General features: G+C 31.9%; 1 protein-coding gene across 1 annotated transcript in view; it reads left to right on the top strand.

Annotated features, from left to right (window-relative positions):
* Nucleotides 1-16,437, top strand: part of LOC134730504 (putative inactive beta-glucuronidase-like protein SMA3) — a 49,504-nt gene that overhangs the window by 6,154 nt on the left and 26,913 nt on the right. The window contains exon 2 of the mRNA XM_063604940.1: nucleotides 5,810-5,874. Within this exon, the coding sequence (XP_063461010.1) occupies nucleotides 5,810-5,874 (65 nt within the window). The remainder of the gene's footprint in view (nucleotides 1-5,809; nucleotides 5,875-16,437) is intronic.

Raw genomic sequence — 16,437 nt, 5'->3', positions numbered from 1 at the left:
TTGATTCCTTACTGATAAAAGTTAGAATAGTGTTATGTTAGGAGGGATGGGTGGAAATCAGGTGTGTGACTATTACATTTTCTTATTCTGGATGATCATAGTATTTTAAAACTCACTAAGCTTTAAACTTATGTGCATTTACCCATGTGTATACAATACTTTAATAGAAGCTTCAAATCAATAAGAAAACATAAAACTGTCTGATGGAAAAATAGCTTGAGGAAATGAACAGGTATAGCAGAAAAGAAGGGCTGCATATAGTTTAAAAACTTGAAGAGATGTTTAATCTCTTTGCAAATAGAAAAACATACGCATTTAAATTGAAATACCATTTTCATGTTCCAAAATTAAAATTATTAGAAATATGATGGTATACAGTGATGGTAATATGGGAGAAAGGAAACATCCTAGGCAATTTGGCTAAGCTTTTCTGAGGAAGATTTAGGCAATATGCCATTAAGATTTAATGTGAACAAATGGGAAATTTGCCCACATAAATCAATGGAAAGATACTCTATTTTTCAAAATTTAATCTGAAAATAGCTAAGCCCCTGATATTTTTCTAAAAACTGGAATGTCCCTGTGGTCATTGGGTTTTAGAGACATAATTTTCACTGTGATGGTCATAATTTTAAAAGGTTGCATCATCCATTTTTAGTTAACATATATTGTACTAACATCACATATCTATGTAATAGAAAAATAGAGTCAATTCATGTAGGGACAGACATGAAAATGACAAATACATATAGAAAGGTATCTTGTGCATTATACTGAGAAAGACAATAGAAATAAACAATTTACATGGGTTGATTTATTTTAATTAAGATATATAAGTGGTTAGATAAATGTTAAATAGGTCAGTATGTAATTACAGAAAATGACAAATTGTTATGTATGGTACATTTGCAGGCATAACACAGACATTACATTTTGGAAAATTGTGTTCTATGTAACAGTGCCAAGTCTAATGAAAGTAAGAGGAAGAGGAATTCAGCCAAAGTACCAACCCCTGTTATCCATTCCTTAAGAAAGGAACTTCTTTATACACTCAAAAGAGGGGATTCTTTTTAAATTTGTTTCCAGGGGGACATCTGCATACACATACACACACACACACACACACACATACACACACACACATTTACATTATATTTAAATGTGTGTGCATGATATATACATGTATTTATTTATTTTATACGTATGTGTTATCCAGGTCCTATATAGGAACACACACACACACACATTTTGAATCAAACACTCTTTCGTATAATTTTGGTGACAAATGTATGCAGTAAATGAGAATACTTTAACTTTCCAAAAAGCTATTCAAAAGTATAATTTTCAAATAAAATATATGTTTGTATGACAACAGATGATTTTTTATAAATAATATATTCTGCATTATCAATCTGCCACTGGTTTTTATTAAATAAAAAAACCCATAAGTTTGTATGCTCTTAAAATACATATAACATTTGTAAGAATAGTTTTTATGTCAAAATAATTATAGTTCACTATAACTATGTTAAAAATAGACATAGCCAGGCAAGTCGCTCATGCCTGTAACCCAGCACTTTGGTAGGCTGAGGCGGGCAGATCACTTGAGGCCAGGAGTTCAAGACCAGTCTGGCCAACATAGCGAAACCCCATCTCTAATAAAAATACAAAAATTAGCCGGGCATGGTGGCACATACCTTGTAATCCCAGCTACTCAGGAAGCTGTGGCGGGAAGACTGCTGGAACCCGGGAGGCAGAGTCTGCAGTGAGACAAGATCATGCCACTGCACTCCAACCTGGGTAACAGAGTGAGACTCTGTCTCAAAAAAAGAAAAGAAAAAAATAGACACAGATGAAGGGTGTCTTTGATTATGCAAATAGATTACCCATCTTGTACTCACTGTGTTTATTTCAATAAATGATCCACAGAATATGCTACTTTTGATTTATAGTTTTCTTCTCCTTCACCGCTGTGGACTGGGAAAATATTTCTTATTATTTCTGCTGCAGAGTAGCAAAAAATTATGAGCCAGAAGGAAGACCACTACAACAAGCAAAATCTCTGAGTAATCACAAAATGAAGAACTATTTCCTGTTGGGATTCATTGTGAAGAATTTGATTTTTTTTTTTTGAGAATCAATACAAAATATTTATTTTTTTTCAAACCACAGAATTCTTAACCCCAGAGCCACACGATAAAGTTCTCAGAATTGTAAGCCATTAACATTTTTCTAAACAATGCAGTCCAGAGATGAAGATAATTTCCAACCAGCAGGGATGCAATATATAGTAGGTTCCCCTAAGAATGAAGCTCAATGATTTTAAATTCTTGGTGTTGGCATTTTATTTTTAAAGTTTAGCTTTCTTGCCTATTCTGAAATTGTCAAAAATTCAGAAAAACAATCATGATCATTTGCTTGCTGATCAATGGAGACCTAATGATTTTTAGGCTGTGAGACTACAGTAATAAATAAATAAATAATAAATAAAGTTGATACTTCCTTCTATCGAGGGAAATTGAGCATTTTTCTTATAGTCCTAAATCACCAGAGCAAGGGATATATGTAATACTTGAGTGTTGACATTTTATTGATTTTTATATTTAACTAGAGCTGTAAAGTTGAAACAAATGGGTCAATGCAATATCCCATAAAATATTTTAAAAACACAAAAAAGAAATATCACTAAAATTTAAACATAAAAAAAATACAAAAAAACCCTGAGCTATAGGAAGGGAAGTATCCTCTAAATGCCCAAGTTGAGGGTAGTCCTCTTAGAAAGGCACAGTAAGAAGCAGTGTTTGATGGGAACGTGATTTTTCAAGTATTTTGAATTTTCAAACTCCCCACATTAACTGAGTAAAATGAAAAAAATATATAAACTGCCTCTGAGGCAGAAAAAACATTTGGCATTTTCAAGATAGAATTATAATAAAAATATCTCACCCCAATAGAATACAAAGAAGCATCCTTAAGCAAATAGAAGGCATCTACGGAAATATCACACTGAAGTTTGAACTAATAAATTATTCATTTAAGATCCAGAAGAAGACAAAGTGTCCTCTTTCACTATTGTTCTCTCTACTGTATGGGAGGAATTAACCAGTGAGACAAATCAAATAAATAAGTAAAACATACACAGTTAAGAAATGAAAAATACAATTCTAAATTTTTAAACAACTCCATTACCTATACATAAACCTCTAGTGACTGTAAAAATCAGCTGCTAGAATAAACTAGTAATTTTAGCCACATCATAGAAAAAATAAGTTAACCCATTAACTTATTTCTATATATTTCCAATGAGCAATTAATGATAAAAATCAAATCCATGTAAAATACTAATAAAAATAAAATATGTATATATGATTTTAACAAATTACATGCAAGATCTCTCTAAATAGGAAACTAGCAAAAGTGTTGGGAGATGTAGGAAAGTTCTAAATAAATGGAGTCACATACAATAATTGATGGTTTTGATGTGTATCCCTGCCCAAATCTGATATGATGTAATCTCCAACGTTAGAGGTGAGGCCTGGTGGGAGGTGATTGGATCATAGGGTGGATTTCTCATGAGTGGTTCAGCATCATCCCTCTTGATATTGTTCTGATAATAGTGAGTGAGTGAGTTCTCATGAGATCTGGTCATTTAAAAGTGTGTAGCACCTTCCCCTTTCACTCTCTTGCTGTTCTGGCCATGTGACGTGCCTGTCCCCCTTTGCTTTCTGCCATGATTGTACGTTTCCTGAGTCTTCCCAGAAGCTAAGTAGATGCCAGCATCATCCTTCCTGTATAGCCTGCAGAACAGTGGGGCAATTAAACCTCATTTCTTCATAAATTGTTGAGTTTTCTGTATTTCTCTATAGCAATGCCAGAACAAACTAATACAATAATCATGGCTTGAAAGTTCAGTGAATTTTAGTGTGTAAAAGGTTTTGGTTTTTCCAAATTAATCATTCTAGAAATCCTCACCATAATCACAAAAGATATTTTTATATAAATTGACACACTGATTTAAAAATGTACATTACATCAAGAGAGCAAAAACAAATGATAAAGAGCTGAAAAAAGTTGGAATACTCACACTTCCTAACACCATGCAATAACTTAAAGCTATAGTCATCAAGAGAATGTGTTATTAGTATATGGATAAACAATTAGAGTAATGGAATGGAATAGAGTTCACAAATAGATCCATGCTTATATGAATAATATAATATCAAAGATACTGCCGTTATTCAAAGGGGAAAGATAATTTTATTTAACAAAGTGTGCAGAACTACGAGATAAATGTGAAGAAAACAAACCCAAGTCCTTCCTCACAACAAAAGCATGAATGAGTTCAAAATTAAATGAGTCCAAAATATATTATGGAACAATATGTAAAAGTGAAAGCATAGGCTTCAAATATAAAGCACAGAAAATGTCTTAGTAAACTACATGAAAGCATTTCTTTTTATCCAAACTGTGGAGAAATTTCTTTTTATTCAGAAAGCAACAATTATATAATGATAAACTATAGAAATGTATAAATATATTTATACTTTAATGTTTATTTTTAATTACACAATTATATATACTATTTATTATGAATAAGAGCAAGAATATATAAATATAATGTACAACATAGAAACAAGAGAACAATAAAAACCAACAGATGCTACACAAAAATGATATAATAGCAAATAAGCAAATGAAAAATTTCTTAATATCGTTAGTAATAAAAAAATACAATGAGATAATTATACACATCTACTAGAAAAGCTACTATTTTAAAAATTGTGTTACCAATATTTGGCATAGATGTCAAGAAACCAGAATCTTTGCATACATTGACGGTGGGAGTGTAACACAGTACAGCTACTTTGGATAACTAAATCTACCTTACATGTACCAATTCCACCCCTAGGCATTTATCCTAGGGGGGAGAAAAGCATAAGTCTATAAAAAGGCTTGCACAAGTACCTTTATTCACTATTGTCAAAAACAGACACCACGCAACTGTCCACCAAGAGCAGCGTTCTCAAGTTCAGCAGTATTAGCTGTTGAAGTGGCTTAATTCTTTGTTGTGGGGAGCTATCCTTTGTGGAACCCTGGCCTGTACACACTCTATGCCCTCCTCCACAAACCTCTGATAACCAAAAGTGTCCCCAAACATTGGAAATGTCCCCTGGCAGGTAAAATGCCCCTCATTTGAGAACCTCTGGTCAAGAGTTTAGTAAAGAAATTATAGTGGTATGTCTATGAAATGAAATAATATGTAACAATAAAAAATGTGCTATTTAAACATGCAAGAAATTATTGAATCTCAAAAATATTATGCTTAAGGAAAAAAGACAAAAAGAGTTCATACTCTATAATTCTACTGATATATAATTGTAGAAAATAAAAGCTGATATATGGTAATAAAACCAGATTAGTACTGGATTGACGATGTGTTGAAAGTCAAAAGAAGAGGCTTGAGATCTCTTTATAGTGTGATAGTTTTACAAGTATATACGTATGTTAATGTTTAAAAATTTCACACCTCAAAAATGTGCAGTATACCAGATGTTAATTATATCTCATAAAGCTATTAAAATTTTATCTCAAAATTATAGCTTTATTGCATTTTAGGGCATTATCCAATTTTGAATCTAATCCAGTTATCATAGCTTAATGCAGTATTATGAAAATAATGCCTATAAAGATCCAGTTCCTCAAACACCCTTGGAACCAATTTTGTCATCTATATTAGTTACCTTGGGCTACTATAATAAAGTAGCACAAGCTGTGTGTCTTTAAGCAACAGAAATTTCTTCTCTCACAGTTGCGGAGGCCAGAAGTCAGAAAACAAGGTGTCTGCAGGACCAGCCACTCCTCTGGATGCTCTAGGTGAGAATCTTTTCCATGCCTTTCTCTTAGCTTCTGATGTTGCCATCAGAACTTCAGATGGTGTTCCTTGGCTTCTGTTAATATTAATACATAAATCCTTTTCAGTCTCAGCTTCTGTCTTCACATGGTCCTCTCCACATCCTATCTGTTTCTGTTCCCTCTTCTTATAAAGATAACCCATGTTATTTTAAGTCCCACCTAAAGACATAATTTTAGCTTGATTACATCTGCAAAAACTTTGTGTCCAAGTAAGGTTTCATTTACCTTATGTGTATAACTAGGGTTTAAGGCTTGAACATACGGGTTTGGGGAGGGGAACACAATTCAGACCATGACACTCATTGTTTCACTCATTAATGAGTTAAGGGTGCTTTGATATTATTACATTTGAATGAGAGTGGTTTTTAAAATTACATTTTGTCGTGTAGTTTGTTCCACCCTGATGCTTAAAGGGAGTCACCTGCCTCAGCCAATTAAACTATGTTGTCTCTGCAGTGCGTTTTATCACAAGAACATGACCTTTAAGCACAAGAACACCTTGTATTCCACCACTAAAAACAGAAATGACATCTACCTTCACTTCTTCCCTATTTCTCTCCATCTTTACTGACTTGGTATTTTGTTGTTGCTGTCATTTCTGGTTGTTGGTCAATTTTCATTTCTATTCTTATTTTGCTGATAATTCTTATAAATCAGTGCTGAATTTTGTCAAATTATTTTTCTGCATCTCTACAGATGATCATTTTATGTTTTTGTCCCTGTGATAATTTGGTGAATGTCATTGATCAGTTTTTAAATAATGAATATCTTTGCATTTAAGATAGTATTTTTTCACTATTAATGTTATCTCTGAAATGAAAGCTAAACCTAGTCAATAGATATTAGAGGTGCATGATTTTTAAAATTGTATAAAATTAGATAAAAAATACAAAGAAATAGATATAATTTTAAAACTATGTAAAAATGTAAATGCCAAATGATAGAGCACTAAATGAAGCTTGTAATATTAAATACAATCTTTAGAAACTCTTTTGCAGTGCAGGAAAAAAATAGAACTGAAAACAAAGCAGAAGAAATCACAGATATAAAATTAAAGAGGATAGAATTAAGCACCTGAGTTCCCATATCTAAAATGAAAATCTAAGAATTTAAATATCATTCAAATACAGACTAAAATACAATATAAAATAAAATTTCCTGAACTAATTTTTAAAATACTGTTTAATTTGTAGATAAAAATGCAGACTAATTTTCTGACTATATTACTACAAAAATCTTCTACAAATATTTTTTAACTAAAATTATAAGAAAAACATCCGTCATAAACACATAAGATTAATATTTTCGTTTCTGAAGTATAAAATGTCTGGATAGACTTGAGCTTGTTGCTTTAGTTTTATATGTGAAGACTGGAAAAATTCTGTTTTGTTTTGAAAAATATTTTGAGCTAAAAATGTTGTATTCCACATTTGTTAGGAATGGAAGTCTTTAAAATATGAAATATTTCCAATTGAAGAAAAATAGTGAAAATGAACTTTATCTGAATAAGATTAATGAAAATTATATGTTGAAAAAGTAAAATAGTTATGTGTACTAACAGTGACTACTAACCCAACAATATAAAATTAAGTAAAAATATTATTACCATGTTAAATACAAATTAAAATTAATTATAAAAAAGTTAACATCTATGATTAAAGTATTAAAATAAAATGAGACTGTATTCACAAATTTAAAAGCAAATTGGTGAATATCATATTTTTTGAAATAATAAATTCTTTGGCATATTTTATATTTTTTATTATAAATGAAAATTATTTATTTGAAATATTTAAAGGAACAAAATATTTGCAGCTCTATTTTATTGAAAAAGTAATTACAAAACAAAAACAAGGAGTTTTTGTAATTACAAAAGAATATATTAATATTATTTAGAAGCACAAAACCAGAAAAGCTTTATATTATTTCTAACAATAAGTGTAAACCATCTAATTTTCTGAAAAGGGGGGGAAATAAATATTTAACAAAGAAGATGTTATTCTTAAATTGTAATATGTACATTGCCTAAAAATAAAAAGGTAGTTGAAGATACATTGTGAACAACAAAAAATGAAGAGCTGATAATATTAATGTGCGAAGGAAACTCATAACATATTGTACTAATTATAAATCAGTGTATTGACAAAACCTGAGTCCTCAATTATTATTGACTGTTATTGACATATTAATGATAGAATATTAAATATAGAATATAATAAAGCAATTTAGAATAAAAAAGAGAAAGCGATAGACATGAATAGAAACAAAATGCAACTGTTCTATATTAAAAGCCTTTCTAAATTGCTTGCGTTTTTCTAGTGACCTGTGTCGCTATGCAGTGTAGGCTCAGGTGTCTAGATTTTAGTTGCAGATAAACACAGGTAGTATTTTCCAGATCTCAGAATGACCAGTTACATAAAAATAGGCCATAAACCATATATTTCATTCTTATGGTTGACAAACCTCTAATTCAACTGAAAATATTAAAAAGAAAGAAGACAGACGTGACAGTGGTTGGAAGTTGAGGATAAGAAGAAGTTGGCAGAAATAAGCTTTCTTCTTTTGGACAGCAATGCATGATAAAAAAAATTAAACTAAATTCAGTTCATTTCCACTAACTGGGACTTATTTAGAAACTTTAAGAAAGTCTTTGAAGAATTTCAATTGAGTAGTAAATAAGGGCCAATTTATTTCATAGTGTGGACTCTCAAGACAATATACAGCAGTGCTTCTCAAAGTTAAACAGTATATGAGTGACCTGGAAATGAAGATGCAGATTTAATAGGGCTGGAGAGAAGTCTGAGATTCTCAATTTCTAATGAATTAAATTACAAAGAGGAGAAAATAAGGTTATTGCTTACTTTATATACATTCACAAACACAGGCTAATCAAATAATTGTTTAAAGTATTGCTCTGAGAAGAATTAAATTACATATTTCATAGGAAACATTTTCTTTACATTCGGATTTTATCTATTATTAGAATAATAATAGAATCTTGATTTTATGTAACTCTATATTCCAAACAACTAGAAACTTTTCGATAGCAATTGTTCACCATTTAATAACATTTTTCCAAGATATCTAATGCACTCAAGGACAAAATAGCTGCCTTCCAGTGATTTCCAATTTATTCAATTTTCAGGCAATTTGTCTGCCCACACAATGACAGATTATAGTTACATTCTTGCCACGCTCCGAACAGCTAAGCCAATTGTTTTCAATCTTTTTTCTTCAGCAACTCCATCTCTTAAAGTACTTCAGAGTAGTTCCTGAAAGGATTCCTCTTTAGTTAAATGGCTATACAGCTCTCCCATCATCCAAAATAATCAGTGGAGAGATAGCAATATTTTTCATTACATTAGGCCAAGTTGCATTGCTTCCTTCATCTTGTAATCTGATCAGAAACACCACTATAGATCCAATAATTGAGTTTAGAGTTTCAGAGAATTTGGGGTCACAGAACACCTATGTCTATTTTGTAAAGATTATTGCATATTACTGAAATAGCTAGTCAAACACTGCAGTCTGCTTAAAGTATCAAAATAGAAATGTTGAATGCTGTGTCTGCACAGAGTTCATTTAAGCAAAGAATCTACTAGGCTCTTAAGTCTGTTAATGCAAATTCCTGAATACAGTTGACCCTCCATACCCCCATTGTGGGTGGATTTAACTAACCATGAATCAAACATATTTGTTAAAAAAATACCAAAAATAATTTTTAAAAAGAAATACGACAATAAAACAATGCAAATAAAAAACAATCCTTGTAACAATTATGTGCATAGCATTTATATTGTATTCAGTACTATTAATGTAAGTAATCTGGAAATGATATAAAGTATACAAGAGGGTGTGTGTAAGTTATATGCAAATACTAGCCCATTTTATATAAGAAACTTGAGCATCTCTGGCTTTTGCTATGAAGGGATGATGGTGGTAGGATTGGTAGTGGTCCTGGAACAAATCCCCAGCAGGTACCAAGGGGGACTGTAGACCCCAAAGCTGTTTAGGAATGAGTCACAGCAGCAGGATTGAGGTAGGAATGCTCCCCACAGAAAACATCAACCACCTGTTGATTTTTGAATCTGCTCCTCTCAGGCATGCCTTCAAATGCTATAACCTGGAGATTCAACTCATTTTCATGCTGTAGGCAGGAATAGGTGATTCAATTCCCCAAGAAAGTGACAGAGATCCCTGAAATATAGATTTAAAGTTACATAGTGTCAAATGCTAGTCATTTTCTTTTTGCTCGATGGTATCCTCTCAGACAAACCTTTTATAATATTTCTAATTCATTTACCAGATTTATAGAATCATCAAATTATCTATCTATCTATCTGTTTATCTATAGATAAACACATCTATCAATGTGTTTTTCAAATATTTTGTGAAGTGGCTAGGGTAACAACCTATTGTTCGAACATATTTTGTGAAGTGGCTAGGGTAACAACATAATGTTCGAACGTATGTTCGTATTTAAATACAAATGTATTTTGGTTGAGTGATTACTCAAGGTCACTGAGGAATCCACAAGGTTAACCTCCTGACTCTAGAACCATTGTTATATAGAGATATATAAATAGCTGGTTTAATATTATAGGCTTAGCAAAATATTTAATAAATAAGGTCTTAGTAAAACAACACACATGTATTTATCCACTTATTTAATTTTGTTTTTCCATTTCTTCTGAACATAAGTTCCTGAGGACACGGGCCTTTTTTCACAGTTCATTTTTGGATTCCAACATCTAGCCAGTACTTTGCAAAGAGCACTGAATTTGAAATAAATTTCTCAGTTAATGATTTGAATCATATAAAATATTTAGTAAATTTGAAAACTAGTAACCGTGTCAAGTGATTAAAACAAACATACTAGAGGGTAATAATCCCCCGCCCCTTGCCTTCTTCCTTTACATCCACTTCATTCTTATTCTTGTCTACTTCCCCTGCCCCACCCAGGGAACGTGGTTAGCCCATCAACTGCAAAGATTGTTCTCATATAATATTGTTCTGATGGATAATGAGACTCTGAAAGTGGAACATAAACAGATAAAACAAAAACAAACAGAAAAGAACCCAAAAACCTAAACTCAACTTCAGTTAAAGCAGAAAATATCTGTCCAGCCTAAACCAGGCATACTCAACTTCCTCTTCTTCTGTTAGAAGCCTGATCCTACTTCAGTCTGGAACCACCTAGTCTTCAGGTTTGCCTGGTGCTCACCAGATGAAGAAATCCTTTAACGACCTTTATTCAGTCAAGTAAATTGTTTTCTTTTGGCAACTTGCATGTTATTTTTTAGGTTTTCATTTATTTATTTTTTTATATTTAAAGTCATATTTTCTTCCTTTTATTCACTTTGCTGGTCTTTCTCACTTTGATTTTTTTTTGCCTTGTTTTGCATTTGTTTACTTTAACATTTTTTGTACTTATCTCTTTTATTTTGGAAATTATTCACATTATCAGTTTTCTTTTGCTAGGCAATTTTGATATTCTAATAAACATTATTAACATAAAATATAAAGTTTATTAACACCAAGCCCAAACAATACAAAGTCTTAGGGCTCTTTAATTGCAATTATTTAAAAATATTTGCTACAAATTGTTCATTATTTTATATTTACGTTGTTTTTCTTATTCCCACAAATCACATATTGTTGGTGTGTTTGTTAAATAAAAATCTTTAATTGCAATTGTTTAAAAATATTTGCTACAAATTGTTCGTTATTTTATATTTACGTCGTTTTTCTTATTCCCACAAATCACATATTGTTGGTGTGCTTGTTAAATAAAATTGTGATTGCTTATATATATTTTTTCACATCCTTTCTTCTTGTAATATTTTGGAATTTACATCCAGTTAATTATCCTTTATTCTATAGTATATACTGTAAAAGTTACTATTCTTGCTAGTAAACCCTCAGTTTTTGGATTGTCTGAAGATGTCTCTATTTTGATCTGCTCTTGAATTCTAAATCTACTTGACATAAAATTCTAGATTTGCCATTATCATTTATTAGCCTTTCAAAGATATTCCACAATTTTCTGACTTTCAATATTTTTGTTGGTAAAAATGGGGATTGTTAATTGGCTTGCATATTCTGTTTTGGATATTCAATTGTTTCCTTATGATTTGTTTATTTATAAGGAAACTTATAAACAAATTATAAGGAAACAATAGAATATCCAAAATAAAGAGAATAGTTATGGGTTCATATAGATAATTCTTCAGAATCTACTAATTTGTGTCTTTCTTCTTTACTTCTGTAAACTTTTCAGCTACTATATATTAGAATATTTCTTAATTTTTTTATATTCATTCTGAAATTTCTTGCTGAAATTTGTTCAAAAGGTGAGTTAATGGAGCTATACATTTTTAGTGTCATGTGCTCTAAATTGCAAAATACATGTATTTTTATTTCAGACAACTTGAGTAACATTTGTGCAAATGTTTTATATACATGGACTTAATTTGGTAAATTTAGGCATGGTGGTAGACAAATTTAAAAATGTATAAAAATCATGGGCAAGCACAAGAACATTCTATTTTTGCTACTATAAAAAAATAGCAGACTATCCAACTATTTTATGATACTCAATGATACATCTTACTAAATGGTCATGACTCTTGCCTCTCAGGGTCAGAGTTTGCAATAGTGAAAGAAAGAGAAAGCCATGGGAAAAAAACAGGGAGACGGAAAATATTAAGCGCTAGAATATGTACATTGTTTTGCTTGTATAAATTTAGAACATTCAACACATGTTTACAATGAATACATATAAAATACCAACGACATGAGGAGAATTAGAATAGAAATAAATACAAGGATTCTTTCATGATAACTAAAAAATATCAGTGAAGGTTTGTACATAAAATTTAGGGATTTTATATTATTACCTAATACAATTCTGGCTATAACATCACTAAAGGACTGTAAACGTCTGCTGGGAAACCTATGGGAAAAAATGCAAGTGGAATTGGTGTCATACAAACACATTTTCTAATGGGAAGCTTAACTGGTGAAATGTAAGTTGAAAACATTACTAAATTTAGGTCTATGAAAATGTTTTCCCAAATACAATCTTTTCTTGTTGGATAGGAGGTTTTACTGAGATGTATTATTTCTGACAGCCTCCTTTTTTTTTTAAAGCAAATGAGTAGAATTAAGTGAATTAATTATCATATCTAACCTGTAAGTACAAATTACTTTACCTTGGAATTACATAATTGATAATTGTACATCCTTAGATGTGTTTGAATCTGAGATTTACTCTAAACTCAGAGGAAAAAAAGTGAAATTTTGTTTCCATTGTGACACCTTTGTTTCCTTTTTAAGTTTTCAAAATTTCTTTTTTTTTTTTTAATATACTTTAAGTTTTAGGGTACACGTGCACATTGTGCAGGTTAGTTACATATGTATACATGTGCCATGCTGGTGTGCTGCACCCACTAACTCGTCATCTACCATTAGGTATATCTCCCAATGCTATCCCTCCCCCCTCCCCCCACCCCACCACAGTCCCCAGAGTGTGATATTCCCCTTCCTGTGTCCATGTGATCTCATTGTTCAGTTCCCACCTATGAGTGAGAATGTGCGGTGTTTAATTTTTTGTTCTTATGATAGTTTACTGAGAATGATGATTTCCAATTTCATCCATGTCCCTACAAAGGACATGAACTCATCATTTTTTATGGCTGCATAGTATTCCATGGTGTATATGTGCCACATTTTCTTAATCCAGTCTATCACTGTTGGACATTTGGGTTGGTTCCAAGTCTTTGCTATTGTGAATAATGCCGCAATAAACATACGTGTGCATGTGTCTTTATAGCAGCATGATTTATAGTCCTTTGGGTATATACCCAGTAATGGGATGGCTGGGTCAAATGGTATTTCTAGTTCTAGATCCCTGAGGAATCGCCACACTGACTTCCACAATGGTTGAACTAGTTTACAGTCCCACCAACAGTGTAAAAGTGTTCCTATTTCTCCACATCCTCTCCAGCACCTGTTGTTTCCTGACTTTTTAATGATTGCCATTCTAACTGGTGTGAGATGGTGTCTCATTGTGGTTTTGATTTGCATTTCTCTGATGGCCAGTGATGATGAGCATTTTTTCATGTGTTTTTTGGCTGCATAAATATCTTCTTTTGAGAAGTGTCTGTTCTTGTCCTTCGCCCACTTTTTGATGGGGTTGTTTGTTTTTTTCTTGTAAATTTGTTTGAGTTCATTGTAGATTCTGGATATTAGCCCTTTGTCAGATGAGTAGGTTGCGAAAATTTTCTCCCATGTTGTAGGTTGCCTGTTCACTCTGATGGTAGTTTCTTTTGCTGTGCAGAAGCTCTTTAGTTTAATTAGATCCCATTTGTCAATTTTGTCTTTTGTTGCCATTGCTTTTGGTGTTTTGGACATGAAGTCCTTGCCCATGCCTATGTCCTGAATGGTACTGCCTATGTTTTCTTCTAGGGTTTTTATGGTTTTAGGTCTAACGTTTAAGTCTTTAATCCATCTTGAATTGATTTTTGTATAAGGTGTAAGGAAGGGATCCAGTTTCAGCTTTCTCCATATGGCTAGCCAGTTTTCCCAGCACCATTTATTAAATAGGGAATCCTTTCCCCATTGCTTGTTTTTCTCAGGTTTGTCAAAGATGAGATAGTTGTAGATATGCGGCGTTATTTCTGAGGGCTCTGTTCTGTTCCATTGATCTATATCTCTGTTTTGGTACCAGTACCATGCTGTTTTGGTTACTGTAGCTTGTAGTATAGTTTGAAGTCAGGCAGTGTGATGCCTCCAGCTTGTTCTTTTGCCTAAGGATTGTCTTGGCGATGCGGGCTCTTTTTTGGTTCCATACGAACTTTAAAGTAGTTATTTCCAATTCTGTGAAGAAAGTCATTGGTAGCTTGATGGGGATGGCATTGAATCTATAAATTACCTTGGGCAGCAAAGACTTGGAAGCAATCCAAATGTCCAACAGTGATAGACTGGATTAAGAAAATGTGGCACATATACACCATGGAATACTATGCAGCCATAAAAAATGATGAGTTCATGTCCTTTGTAGGGACGTGGATGAAATTGGAAATCATCATTCTCAGTAAACTATCACAAGGACAAAAAACCAAACACCGGATGTTCTCACTCATAGGTGGGAATTGAACAATGAGAACACATGGACACAGGAAGGGGAACATCACACTCTGGGGACTGTTATGGGGTCGGGGGAGGGGGAAGGGATAGCATTAGGAGATATACCTAATGCTAAATGAGGAGTTAATGGGTGCAGCACACCAGCATGGCACATGTATACATATGTAACTAACCTGCACATTGTGCACATGTACCCTAAAACTTAAAGTATTAAAAAAAAAAGGGGGTATACACACAATCAGGTATCAAGCAGTGGCACCTCGTGCAAAATAATAAACTCATCTAAGATCCTAGCAGTTCATTCAGAAAATAAAGCTGGAAATATATCTTGGATATGTAAAATGTGATTGTAAAAATTAATGAAACTAAGCAATGGGAATATGAGTAGTAAATTATTTGAGAAAATATTATAACATTTACTTTTTTAAATTTCAAAACTATATTTCCTTATTTAAAACTGAAAATTTTTGTGTACATATATGAAACTAATTGTGTCATTTTTCGTTTTGTTACAATATAGAGTGATGTTTCAAAACACAAACATAATAGGTAGAGTCAATTACTTAGGGGAGTTTAAACCTGGAGGTAACATTAGAAATAGAAATAATAAAATGCAGTGTTTTTGGATTTGTCTGTTAAGATTATTTTAATCCAAATCATATTTAATGGTTTACATAGTTGTATATCAAATTTGGTTTCACAAATAAATTATATAGTAAATTTTAAAAAATGCAAAAAAATGTATATTAAGTTATACATTCTATAACCTATGAATCCATATAACTTGGGCAAGAAAATTATATACTTAAAAATAAAACCTTTCTGTTCTGAATTATGTTTTAGGGACAGCTATATAGTTCACACTCACAAAGGAATCATAAAAACTCTATGCATAATCTTGGAAGTAAAAATATCTGTTGTATCATATTTATGAAGTATACAATTGATTAAAAATGATAATGTCTGTCTTCTATCCAATGGCAATAACAGAAGATAATGGCATATAAGTAGGCCTGTCTCCTTTTTTTTGGCATTGATTTATATATCTTTACTAGCTTTGTTGTTTTAACTCCAATAAAAGATTATTTAGTAAGCCAAAGCAAAAAAAAAAAAAAATCCTGTGAGCAGCCACAGACTGAAAGACTACGATTTTTAGTCAATGTCCTAAGCAGCGCAGTAATTTTAGGTTAACCAATGTGTCAAAGAGAATGAGGAAAAATTATTACAAAAATGAATAAATAAACTGGTCTAGGTCAAACCGTACTCCTTCTAAAGAGAGTAGTCAACTGATATTAAAGCCTATGACGTAGAATGTGCCATATTGAGTATGCAATATCAAAATATTTCTTCTTTTTCTTTCTCCAGCTACTGCAA

This window comes from Pan paniscus, chromosome 5 (assembly GCF_029289425.2).
Source record: "Pan paniscus chromosome 5, NHGRI_mPanPan1-v2.0_pri, whole genome shotgun sequence".
In the NCBI taxonomy this organism is placed as follows: Eukaryota; Metazoa; Chordata; class Mammalia; order Primates; family Hominidae; genus Pan; species Pan paniscus.
This window is presented reverse-complemented; position numbering and strand designations above follow the sequence as displayed.